Source organism: Canis aureus, chromosome 24, assembly GCF_053574225.1.
Source record: "Canis aureus isolate CA01 chromosome 24, VMU_Caureus_v.1.0, whole genome shotgun sequence".
Lineage (NCBI taxonomy): Eukaryota > Metazoa > Chordata > Mammalia > Carnivora > Canidae > Canis > Canis aureus.
The window spans coordinates 41847447-41861004 of record NC_135634.1 but is presented as its reverse complement, the minus strand read 5'-3'; the positions used below and the strand labels follow the sequence as shown (position 1 = coordinate 41861004).

Here is a 13558-nt window from a genome sequence, read left to right as displayed (position 1 = left end):
ACTAGAAGTGGCTTTTGCTTTGAATATTGGTGCACTAGAACTGCATCTCCCTTGTCAGGTAATGCACTGATTTTAATGCACTGATTTTACTCCTAGTAATGTGAGTCTAATATATTGTTTAATCCTCATAATAATAAGTAAATACATATATACATACACACATATATATTCACATATATATTTAAGATCAATTTCTGTATTAGTGCTATATAGACTTAGCATTAGGACAAATGGAGTGAACCTTACAGGCAAGCAACACTTTTTTTTTCCAAATTTTTCTTTCAAATTTTTATTTAAATTCTAGTTAGTTAATATACAGTTTAATACTGGTTTCAGGAGTAGAATTTAGTGATTCATCACTTGCATATAACACACAGTGCCCAACCTAACAAGTGCCCTCCTTAATTCCCATCACCCATGTAGCCCCTCCCCTGACTACTTCCCCTCCATCAACCCTCAATTTATTCTCTATTTTTAAGAGTCTTTTATGGTTTGCTTCCCTCTCTCTTTTTGTTTTCCTCCTTCCCACATGTTCATCTGTTTTGTTTCTGAAATTCCACATATGAGTGAAATCATTTGTCTTTCTCTGGCTGACTTATTTTGCTTAGCATAATACATTCCAGCTCTATTCACACTGCTGCAAATGGCAAGATTTTATTCTTTTGATGGCTGAGTAGTAGTCCATTTCAAAATCCTTCTTCACCACCAAAACCACAATGAGATACCACCTCACACCAGTGAGAATGGGGAAAATTAACAAAGCAGGAAACCACAAATGTTGGAGAGGATGTGGAGAAAGGGGAACCCTCCTGCACTGTTGGTGGGAATGTGAACTGGTGCAGCCACTCTGGAAAACTGTGTGGAGGTTCCTCAAAGAGTTAAAAATAGATCTGCCCTATGACCCAGCAATTGCACTTCTGGCGATTTACCCCAAAGATACAGATGCAGTGAAACGTCGGACACCTGCACCCCAATGTTTATAGCAACAATGTCCACAAAAGCCAAACTGTGGAAGGAGCCTCGGTGTCCATAGAAAGATGAATGGATAAAGAAGATGTGGTCTATGTATACAATGGAATATTCCTCAGCCATTAGAAACGACAAATACCCACCATTTGCTTCGACGTGGATGGAACTGGAGGGTATTATGCTGAGTGAAATAAGTCAATGGGAGAAGGACAGACATTATATGGTCTCATTCATTTGGGGAATATAAATAATAGTGAAAGGGAATAAAGGGGAAAGGAGAAAAAATGAGTGGGAAATATCAGAAAGGGAGACAGAGCATGAAAGACTCCTAACTCTGGGAAATGAACTAGGGGTGGTGGAAGGGGAGGTGGGCGGGGGATGGGGGTGACTGGGTGATGGGCACTGAGGTGGGCACTTGATGGGATGAGCATTGGGTGTTATTCTATATGTTGGCAAATTGAACACCAATAAAAAATAAATTTATAAAAGAAATCCTTCTTCACCTTTATCTCCAACTGGGATCTCAAAATCATCTTAAAGGCCGATGGGCTTTCATACCAAAGTATATGTGGGTAGACTTGTCATTTCTTCCTTCCACTAAACCAATTTAGCAGTTCTTAAACTTTTTTTATGCATTAAAAATTACTGTAGCACCTTGTCTATTTGCAGTCATATACAGTGTGCTTTATGGGGAAATGAGGAATTTCCATAGGTGTTCTTTTACTTTTTTCTGTGTTCCTATTAACTCTTACTTTGTACCTAACTAACTCTCCCCAAACAGATGTAATTCCCCTTTAGAGCAATCAGAGATTATCGAAGCCCCTTTTCTACACTGTTTTATATCAGCTATGTCTCAATCTTACTTCTCAACCTGCTTCCTTCTCACTCCTAAGGTTGCTAATCCTGTAAAGAGAAATGGGAGCGGTCCTAACCCTGGAAAATACAATTTCCTTGACTCATGAGCCAAGTTATTGCAGATCCAAGTTAGCTTGGTTTATGGTTTGGAACCTAACAACGATAAATATTTGATATTTGGGTAAAAACCCAATTCTCCTATGGCCAGGAAAGCATTCAGAGGGGCATCTGCAATTGAGTGTAAGGTACAGTTACATTTAAGTGGTAGCTAAAAAGTTGCAGGCCCCACATTGTGAGATACCTATAAAAATAGGGCTGAAACCTCGTGCTTTCCATGATACTATATGAGTAATTTCTAGAGCCAGAAAGGACCACAGACTTTACTGCCAACATTCATTTATAAATTAACTAGGCAGCAGAATAGTGAGGGATCTGGAGCCAAACCTCCTTTCCTTCTTCATTCCTCTATCTTTTCCCAGTTAAACAAAGATAACATGACTGCTCTCCTTTCATTTAAGTTAAGCTCATTCTAGTCCTCAATGTGTCAATTACTCAGAAAATAATACATGAATATTTAAAACAAAACAGATTTTACTTGAATTATTCTGTGTAATTTTTACCTGAATCTGTGATCTGTTACATACACCATTAGCCGTCATTAAAAAAAAGCCATTCATAGTAATTAATAATGGAAATGCTAACAGACTACATTTATGTATTTCCATTTAATTGCAATATAATGGAAGTTGACTAATTTAGAACTTAAAACATGGAGTTATATATTAGTTAAAAAAGCATTAACTGACCTTCTATTTGCTGTTTCTTTGAAGAGATTTTGTTTAAGTGTTGGCTTGATAATTACATAAAGAATTACAAGATCACATTCCAAAAACATGTATTTTGAGGAGTTGTACATATTCTATGTGATCAAGAACAACAAAAATAAAATACATAGACTTCAGATACCCATACATTTTTTTTAAAAGATTTTATTTATTCATGAGAGACATGGAGAGAGACAGAGAGAGGCAGAGACACAGGAAGAGGGAGAAGCAGGCTCCATGCAGGGAGCCTGACATGGGACTCGATCCTGGGTCTCCAGGATCACACCATGGGCTTAAGGTGGTGCTAAACCACTGAGCTACCCAGGCTGCCCCCATACATTTTTTTTAAAAATTCTGAAGTTTTCTTGTTTTCAGAAGAGAAATATTTAGGAATCAATAAGATCCAGAGGGCTTTTTATATTTCAGTTAGGTTGAATTCAAAATCTCCCAGTTATATCATGAAAAGCAAGAGTGATAATGATTTCAATTAGACGTAAGGCTTGGAAGGGAGTTAAGTCTAGAATTTTGGAGACAGAGAAGTTAAGGTAATGCTTCCAGGTACAGAGACAGAAAGAGATGACACCTTTTCTGAAGTCTATGTTCTGTTCTTCCCCGTCACTGTCCTTCCTCCTGATTAAAAGTATGTTTTTTCACTTGTTTTAAGAAATAAGATGAGTATTTTACATTTTTAATTCTGAGCAGAATTAATGTGGCATTCTAAAAGCATTATTTGGGTAAAGCATTATTTGGGTTTTAAAACTGCTTGCTTAAGAAAAACTGGCAGAGCTGGAAGTCAGGCAGATGCACTGTGTCCATGTAAGCACCGTGAGAAGTCACTGGCTTGCAGTTTCCTGTTCCCAAGAGAATAGTTCATAATGACTTCACCAATTGCATGAGTGAAGCCAACAAAGACATGTCATCAGGATTTGCAGAGTTCCGTACCATCAGAAAAGAGGGTTTTGATAAGCCACAACATGTTACTTCTGTTCCATGGAGATGACTCACTGGAATGTGTTTTCTTTTGTATTTTGGGGACAAGCAGCAATTTGGAGTCACCACTGATGTACGAGGTTTCAGCGCCACAGCAGGGCAGCGCCAGCGGCAGCTTGAGAGGCAGCCTGGGTAGCTCCATCACAGCGTGTAAGAAGGTAACCTTGCCTACCACTACTCTCTTTTCCCTGATTGAACTTGAACACTAGTGTCATTTGAGTTTCTAAGTACCTGTTCTAAAGCAGAAAAAACAAAACAGCAAAAACGAACAACGGAATGGCCCACGGTTTGCTTGCCTGGTTAACCTCTGATGCCACTAAAAATGTAATTCATGAAAATGATCAGAAAACTCAAGCAGTTCAGATCGGTATGACTTGAAAATGATAAGCCTGAAGTGCTTTTCCATCAGCGCTTCCACTTCTTCCACTGCCTCTTTGCAAACTTGGCCGTGGGTAATAGCTTCTCGGATCTCCTTTCTTCTGTATCTAAGAAACATTCATGGCTGTTTTCCTTCTGATATTTTCTTAAAAAGGAAGGTGCGCTTGGCTTAATTTATTATGAGAAGCAGAACTGCATTTCCTAGAATGTAGACATTAGAGCTAATAAACAAATTTTGCTTTAACACACTTGCTGAAAGGTGTCATTTGAACAGCATAAATTCATCTACTTCATTTTTCAAACCCATCAACTTAAGGCCCAGAAACTTAAAACAAAATGTCTGATTTCCCACCTAAAGCCTTTGTCACTATTTGCTGCAGAATTCCAGAAGAGAATGTGTTTTCTCTCATCCAATCTTAGAAAATATCACACTGGATTATTTCATTAATTGTTTGAAAAAAAGTTAAATTATAAAAATTACTTATAGGTGTAAATCAAGATAAATTCCATTACTAAATATATTTTTAGTATGTGTATATATAATTTATGTATACATAGTGTTTTTTATGTATGCCTATATGTATTTATTGATTGATTACTACACCCAGTAGTAATTACTACACCCAATTAAGCAGCCTTATTTATTTTCTGCTTGTGTGATATTTATATCATTTTCAAGTACTAATGAAAATGACACATACCTGTGTTAGAGAACATATATTGATTATAGAAAAGTAGCATTAAACATAATTTTATAGGGTGCCTGGGTGGCTCAGTTGGTTGAGTGTCTGCTTTTGGCTCAGGTCATGATCCTGGAGTCCCAGGATCAAGCCCTGAGTTGGGATCCCTGCTCAATGGAGAGCCTGCTTCTCCCTCTCCCTCTGCCTCTCCCCCTGCTCATGCATTCTCTCAAATAAAGAAATAAAATCTTTTTTTAAAAAAGGCATAATTTTACAAAAGTATTTGCATTCATACATTCAAAATCAAACATAAAAATAAACCAGTTGGGGCAGCCAGGGTGGCTCAGCAGTTTAGCACTGCCTTCAGCCCAGGGCCTGATCCTGGAGACCCGGAATTGAGTCCCATGTCAGGCTCCTTGCGTGGAGCCTGCTTCTCCTTCTGCCTGTGTCTCTGCCTCTCTCTCTCTCTCTCTGTGTGTCTCATGAATAAACAAATAAAATCTATAAATAAATAAATAAATAAATAAATAAATAAATAAACCAGTCTAATCAGTTAAAGTCTCTAATTATCCTGTGTTATATGATCTATTATTCTTTCTCCTCCTCTACAATTCTTATAGAAGAGTCAGTGATATGAAGGTCTGTTTTTAATGCAGAAAACTGAGGTTCTATAATTCAAAATAATTTTGAGTTACGTATAAGAGAGGTAAAGCTGCAGATCTTCAGGTCTTGCAGTATGTTCTATTCAACTTTGAAATTCCAAATTATAGTCTTCACTAGATGCTACACATTTCACAAAGCTAAATGATTTTTCATTTATTCTAATTTTTAAATAACTCTATTTCTATTGATTAGAGTCCACATGGTACTTAAGTTAAGGATTGAAACCAGACTGCCGGAATTTGACATCCAGTTCAATCATTACTAGTTGTGTTATCTCCAGCAAATTATCTTACCTCTTCATGCCTCAATTTGCTCATCTGAAAAAAGGTGATAGGTGAGGATCAGTGAGTTAATAGACATGAAATGTTTAAAAAGGTGCCTGGCATACTATAAGCATTTGAAATAAAGATTATCTACGAGTAACATTATTCTACAGAATAATTTTTCAATAAGTACATGGTGCCAGAAAATAATTCAATATATGCATTGCCATGCTGAGAGAGTTAGTACTTTATGATCTCTTATCCCAGCTACATTTTTTTTTTTTTTCTGGGAAAAGAAGTCATCATTTTCATTTCTTAAAAATTGTGTCTGGAAGTTACTGAATAGAGTCTTTGGTGCTCATGTCTACTCAAAAAATTAAGACTCAAACTCAATCATTTATTATAGGTATAAATATATTATATCTGTGTGAATATATATTAATTTAAAATTTTAAACATAATCGTACTCATACTCCAACCATTTCTAAAGCTATTAATAGGTTGAACCATATATAATGTCCTTTTCTACAGATTAAAAATTATTAATTATAGGCAATTTCATATGGTGAAAAAAAGATTTGAATGAGTTAAGAGATTATCCAACCAAATTTAGGAAGGCCTGCTACAAATTAACACAGCAGAATTTAACACCTTTGTGTCCTGGAGTATTTTTCTAATTTTCAGAATGCATTCTTTTCCTTTTTTTTTTTTTAAGATTTTATTTATTTATTCATGAGAGACACAGAGAGGGGTGGTGGTCAGAGACACAGGCAGAGGGAGAAGCAGGCTCGATGCAGGGAGCCCGACGTGGGACTCGATCCTGGGTCTCCAGGATCACGCCCTGGGCTGAAATGAAGGCGGCGCTAAACTGCTGAGCCACCTGGGCTGCCCCATTCTTTTCCTTTTAAATATTCTCTTAAACTTACATAATAATTGCATTTAAAGACAGTTTAGTAGCCATATAGCCAGAAGTTATATTCCAAGTGAGCTCTAATTGTTTTCCTTTTCTTCAAAAGAGTAGCTCACTATTGTTTTCTTTTTTATACTTAGAACATGGGCCCTCATTAAAAAGATACTGAATACTGAATGATTTCATGCCTTCATTTTATCATTATATATTATTGCAAACTGACTTAAGTGATTATTGATCAATTTGAAAACAAAATCTTGTTAATCACAGATAATGGACCTGGGCAAGTGAGAATCTATAAATGCACATATAATGTGTATTCAAAGAGACAAAAAAGACAAGGACAACTCTACCTTAGAGACAAAAAGACAAGGACAACTCTACCTTAGAAACATCAAGGCTGCCCAGCTGAATCACTATGGCTCACAGTCAATCAAACTTCAGTGAGGGTACCATGGATAATTGAAATCTGTTGGTAATTCCCAAAACTGATTTTATGTAATAGTCTCATCTTCTTCCCCATCAAAGCTTCTTATCAGAACTGACATATTGCTAAATTAACTGGTGGAAGAAATAAAACAAGGGTCTAGAAGATAATCAGCCTCTGAAAAATTGTAGATTGACTGAATTTCTCTCATGTGTGTCACATCGAATCTCTAAGGGTTTCAGAAATCCTATCTACATGCAATTGCTTCAGTTCCTCTTTGCTGTTGGGGAAATATAGTCTCTAGGAGCCTCAGCTGTGAGAAAGCCATAGCATCAGGAAAAAAGATTTGAGTGGACTAAATTTGAAGGAGGAACTCCTTAAGGAACTGCCCTTCCCCAGAGCTAAGATGGCCATACCACCCAGTCGTGGTTTACATATATTATCTTCTCATTTTGTCAATAGACCTCCCTTTGCTCTCAAACATATCCCAGTATGCACAGTAATTTATATGATTGTAGAACCAGCTCAAGCTTCAGAATGATCCTTTATCTTTCCTTATCCCCTTCTTCTAAATGCTAGGAAAGTTATCAGATAAATTCTCACTGAGGTATTAGTAATTGTGTACGTTAATATTATTGTAACTTAACTACTACTGCCACTGAACTAGTTCTATCGTCCCCTCCCCTAACTGATGCTGATAATTGAGCCTAATGAACCTGGACTTGAGTTCAGAATTCTACTCATCTGGAAGCTCCAAGCAGACAGTTTATCAATTCATCCAAGTCATAATATGAAATAGCCTCTATGTCACCATAATTTACTGAGTTTTGAACTCAGGGAAATTTTAATATGTACAATGTGATACTTCAAAGTCATGCATTTAAAATGATGGAATTTCAAAATATTAAAGGGAAAAAATGGAACAGAAAGAGTAGCTGATGGAGAGTGAATAATACTAGAGCCCTCCGTGGTACCTCTTGAATCTTATCTCACATAGATCTTATCTAATGTTCCCACTTCTCCTAGAACCAGTTCTTCTTATAAGACAAATGCAACCACCATTATTAAACTGAATTATAGGAATTTTCCATCCAATGAGCTAAATGATTATAAATGTTATCATTTTATATCTGTTAGACACTAACTGAAAAGCCTTTATATTCTCTTCAAAATGCATCAACATTTGTTAACTCTAGGAGGCAGTAGGATGCCATGTAGCAAAGCTGGACTTGGAATCCAAGGATCTGAGTTGGATTCCAGGTTTCTCTTTTACTGTGTGATCTTAGGCCAGTGACATAACGTCTCTGACTCAGATATCTTAGGGTTGGTGTGATGTTTATATGCAAAAAGGTTAGTATAAGTTCTTTATTTTTTTAATATTATTTATTTATTTATTTATTTATTCATTTATTTATTTATTTATTTGAAAGAGTGTGTGTGTAATTGTAGGGGAGGTACAGAGGGAGAGGGAGAGGGAGACCCTTCAAGCAGACTCCCACTGGATACAGAGCCCAATCCAGGACTCGATATCTTGACCCATGCCATGAGATCATAACCTGAGCCAAAACCAAGAGTCCAATGCTTACCTGACTGAGCCACCCAGACACCCTGCTTTATCTAAGTTCTTAGCACACACAGCTGATGCTCAATAAATATTAGTTGATTCCAAATAAGCAATCTTTACACCGGGAAAATTTTATTTAAATAGATTTTAAAAAACTAATCTGAGGTAGCATGCACTGTCCTCTCATTATGTTGAATCTCTGTTAGATTTTTTTCTGCTTTGGAAGCATTATACTCTGTGTCACATATCCACAGTAGCTGGATGTTTCCAGGCCTTGCTTCACTTCATGGGCCTGAAGATCTGTTCTCTGGGGTAGAGTAGAATCAAGACTCTGAATAGGATTTGTATGATGAAAGAATCATGGGGGAAAAAATCAACACCCCAAATATCCTTCTCTTTTTATGTCATGTTAATTAAATCTGCATTAAATCTGGATTTATCAAAGGCAGTGACTGCACAGACTTCAGTTTCCCGGAGATAGAGTTTGATCTTAATATGATATCTGATCATCTCTTTGAAGCTTCAGAGCATTCTTTGCCATGACTAGCCTCCTTTAAACGAGTTAAATTTGTTGTCAACAGTGGCATAGAAACCTCTGAAGAATTGGCAGAATGGATGTCCCTGGATGCTTCATATTATTCTGTAAAATACCCTTTCATCTAAGCTCATATCATTTTGAATTGCATGTAATTAACAAAAGCAATTCAATTAATGTGTGCAGGCACAGACATATAAATTGGGAGGCTTTTTCAGAATCTGATCTATATCTCTAAAGATGTTTTTATTAGTCAGAATTGTATTGCTCTGGGCCAAACACCCTATTAGTACTTCTAGGAAGCATGTGATAGGAAATAGCTGTCATAGTCTGTGTTTATAGAAGCTGATTCCTTACAGGAAGGAAGGGCTTTAAAACATGTAAATATATAAGTAAAATTAAAACAAAATAAGCATAATTGGGTATATTCACCTTTCTATAGAAGGAAAATGCTAGGCTTTCCCCCTGGAATATACAGCGCTCACAGCTTTATAAACACTCTCTTCTGATGAAGCAACCTGGCTGTGGTCTTCAGACCTAGCTCCTTATAACAGAATGGCCAATCTAAATTTTGTCAAATGGCTAGATGTCCTGTTTGATTGCCATTATGCAGGACTAATCAGAAGCATTGAAGAAATAAGGAGATTTTATTTTATTTTATTTTTTAAAAGATTTTAGCTAGTCATTCATGAGACACACAGAGAAAGAGGCAGAGACAAAGGCAGGGGGAGAAGCAGGCTCCCCAGGGGGAGCCTGATGTGGGACTCAATCTCAGGACGCCGGGGATCACGACCTGAGCCAGGCAGACGCTCAACCACTGAAGCTACCCAGGTGCCCTGGAATAGGGAGATTTTAAAGAAAATGGAGAATTGTCTTACTAAAAGTAGTATTTGAAGAAAGCTAATTTAATAGTTCCAAAGAATTCCTTAAAGCAAAGGGAGACTGGAATCTGGGATGCCAAGAGGGGCACACTTGATGTGGACAGGGGAGCAGGGAGAGGAGAGACGGAACCTGCATCCAGGCAGTGGGAGGAGAGACACACACATGTGGAAGTCAAGATCAAGACTCCCTGGCACTGAGAGTTAAACCAGGAACTCTGTCTATTTGAGCCAGAACATCCATGAGAGGTGATACCATTAAGGTCACTGGGAAGAGGAGAAAGGAGATCAAGTAGCAAAAGAAGTCCATCCATTCAGATTCAGCCAGTTGTATCTACAGAGCCAGCCACGAAATTCCCTCTGGGGGTCAATTCCCTGACCACTTAAGGAAACTTATTTATCTGCTGATCATATTGACATCTGGGGGGGGGCGGGTGCATAGTTGCCCTGAGACCAGAATGCAGATAACAAGGGTGTTGGTGGGACTGATTCCCTCTGCCTTCAGCAAAGACGGGTCAGAATCCTGTGCACCTCTTGGCATTCAAGCAGCCTGATCCACACTGAGATAAAGAGGTGGGGCTTCATGTACTACGTGGTGAGTTCATTCTTTGGAAAATGCCAATTCAGTAATCCTATGTGGGAGACTTTGTTTAAAACTATCAATTATGGCTTGTATTGCAGTTCGAATGTGATTTAGCCTCTTATTCCAAAACCAGTATGTTTGAAGACTTCTATTTGGGACTCCACACCACCTGTCTGCCTCTCTACAGTTCCGTTCTGTGAGCATCCTTTTTGCTATGTGTGAAGAACTCCTGGAAGGATCTTGCAGTGCCTTTTCTTTTCCTTCTTCTTCTTCTTCTTCTTCTTTTTTTTTTAACGAAAAAGTAGGACTCTGAAAACCCAAAATAGCTTAGAACATTTTGTGGAGTTGAGGGTGATACTGCATGATGGGAACTAGGCAAGTGATCTTTTTGTCTGAATTCTTGCAATTTCCCCAAACCTTTATATTATGTATTAAATATCTCTATACAAATGGGATGGGTCTAACATTTAAAAAAATATCTAATATGGCAGTAAAAATTCTTCTCCTTTCTATTTTTGAGTGTTTTTTAAATTTTTATTATTTATTTATTTATTTATTTATTTATTTATTTATAGATTTTACTTATTTATTCATGCGAGACAGAGCAGGGGCACTGCAGAGGGAGAAGCAGGCTCCAAACAGGGAGCCCAGTCTGGGACTCCATCCCAGGTCTCCCAGGATCAGGCCCTGGGCTGAAAGTGGCACTAAACCACTGAGCCACCTGGGCTGCCCTATTTTTGAGTGTTTTAAAAACGACCTGACACCCCTGCTCCCTACCACTTACCTTAAGACTTGCTTGCTTTCCTTTCCACCTCCCAAATAAGCAGCCCTCTGGACTTTGGAATCTGGAGGAGACGGTGCATTTCCTACCAGCCCTAAGAGCTTCCACTTTTCCTGTATCATGCCAGGTTTGCCTTCTGATTGAAATGCCCAGTCATCACTTCTGCCAATGTCAGAGCAGGAAGGAAGGATAGGGCTCGGATAAATTTGAACAAACCTTGGAGGGGGCCCTTTGGCTCATGAATCCCTGAGAATGAGCCCCCTCATATGTGTACTCACTTTTAGGAGGCTCATCTCCGTGTTTTGGGGATTAGATCCACCTTGAAAGATTCATACGAGGGCTCATACCTTAAGGCTTGCTCACTTTCCTTTCCACCTCCCAAATAAGCAGCCCTCTGGACTTTGGAATCTGGAGTAGACAGTGCATTCCAACAAGCAGGTGTCTCCCTTAGCAAGTTATGTGTACATCTGCTTACATCTTAAAAGGTAAATGTATCCAGTAGCTTCTTCCAAACAAGAGTCAAGAAATGAGAATTGCCACTTTTTTTATAATTGCCAAAGGCATGCATCAAACCTCAAATAATACTATGGCCACTAAATCCTCTGTCCCTTTGACCACTGGTACATTTTGCATTACCTACACTTGGAAACCTACAAAATAATCCAGAATCAATGGTAAGCCTTGATGCATATCATATATTTTTCGACATGTGTGTTCTTCTTGTATTTTCCTTCTCCTAACATTAAAAATCACATTCCCCTTACTGATCATATCAACATCACAGCATTATACTGCTTCTAAATAGCAATTAAGTAGCAATCAGCTGTCCTCTATTTATATGTCTAATTTTATTCTGTTTAAAACATTGCTGACCATTCATAAATTATACTATATTTGCATTTCCTGAGCATATCTGTTTCTGTAACTCTTGCATTTTATGCTTGAAACTCAAACTCGGTTATCACTTTCATGCAAAAAAAAAAAAAAAAAAAAGCTCTGATCAACTTTCAAAGCATTCTTCAGCCAGCTGACATCTGTGTGATATGATAGAAGTAAACAAGTATGGCTTGATATTTCTGAATTGTCCTCTGTACTCTTATACCATTCTGTGACTCCACTGAAATACAATGTTGTTTCCAGGAAACAAATAATTGTGTGGCCCAAGAAAATCAGAGAGATAACAACAGAAACCATCACTGAAGTTGAGTCTAGTTCATTTCTTGCCACATTAGGATACGCTCTGGCCCAAGTCATTACTGAGTCTCTAAATTACATACACGGGGTTATTAGTTTCAAAGAAGAGATGCCTTTTGCTAATGAAAAATCTCCATTTTATACTCCGGTAGGTGCATTCCTTTGTCAAAGGCCCATGACATTTGTCAGAGACGGATGCTCCATGAATCAGTATGTTCCGTGTTTATTTATCAGAGGCAAGTTTAGTGAGACAGGTACCGATTGCTAAAAGCATTCCATAGATAAGGACTCTCCTGGTGTAAAAATACAGCTTATCTGAAGGCTGGTCATTAATAGGCTTATGATGAGGTATGACAATGTTGCCTTCTTTCTTATATGGGGGGTATTCCTTCCCACCCCAGGCACGGTAAAGACAGAGAATGAGGTACAGACCCTGCGCTTGCCATTTTCTTTTCAAATCTCCTCCAACTAAGCCTCTGATCTGGTGCTTTCTAGGTACTCTTCTTCTCAGTAATGGAGAACTGTTTTGTTCCAGGGCCTTAAAAACTCCCTTATTTTCCAATAGTTTAAAAATAATTGTTGACCAAGAAGAGGCTGTCAGGCAACCAAAAGATTTATTTGGGGTCTTAGTTGGAGAGTGAACTAAAGTTGAAAGTGTGCTCTGAATTGTACGTGGGGAGTACAGACATATAAAGGCAAAACTCACCAAATTACATAACTTATTTTGAAGGAATTATGATTAGTGTTTACAGAGTTAAGCCAACCGACTAATACAGGATTGGCCATGTAGCCACTAGGTGTTTCATTACTTTAGTCCAAAGTAGAAGAATGTATTTCAAGAGGTGGTCCAGTCACAATTGTTCATGATGTTCCCAGAATTGAAACAGGAGATGTACATTGGCCCTACTTACTCAGTGCCTTCCCTATCCTGTTTTGAAATGACACTCTGAACAATGCTTACTTCACTTTGGAATATCCTTTCACATAATCAATTACAAGATTTCCAAATTGGAGCATATGTCAATAGTAAGAGGCAAGAATGCTTCACGTCCAACCAAACAGAT

General features: G+C 37.9%; 1 protein-coding gene across 2 annotated transcripts in view; it reads left to right on the top strand.

The window, feature by feature from the left end:
• Positions 1-13558, top strand: part of SPHKAP (SPHK1 interactor, AKAP domain containing) — a 168611-nt gene that overhangs the window by 33510 nt on the left and 121543 nt on the right. For both annotated transcript variants that reach the window (XM_077869098.1, XM_077869099.1), the window contains exon 3: positions 3691-3796. In XM_077869098.1, the coding sequence (XP_077725224.1) occupies positions 3691-3796 (106 nt within the window). The remainder of the gene's footprint in view (positions 1-3690; positions 3797-13558) is intronic.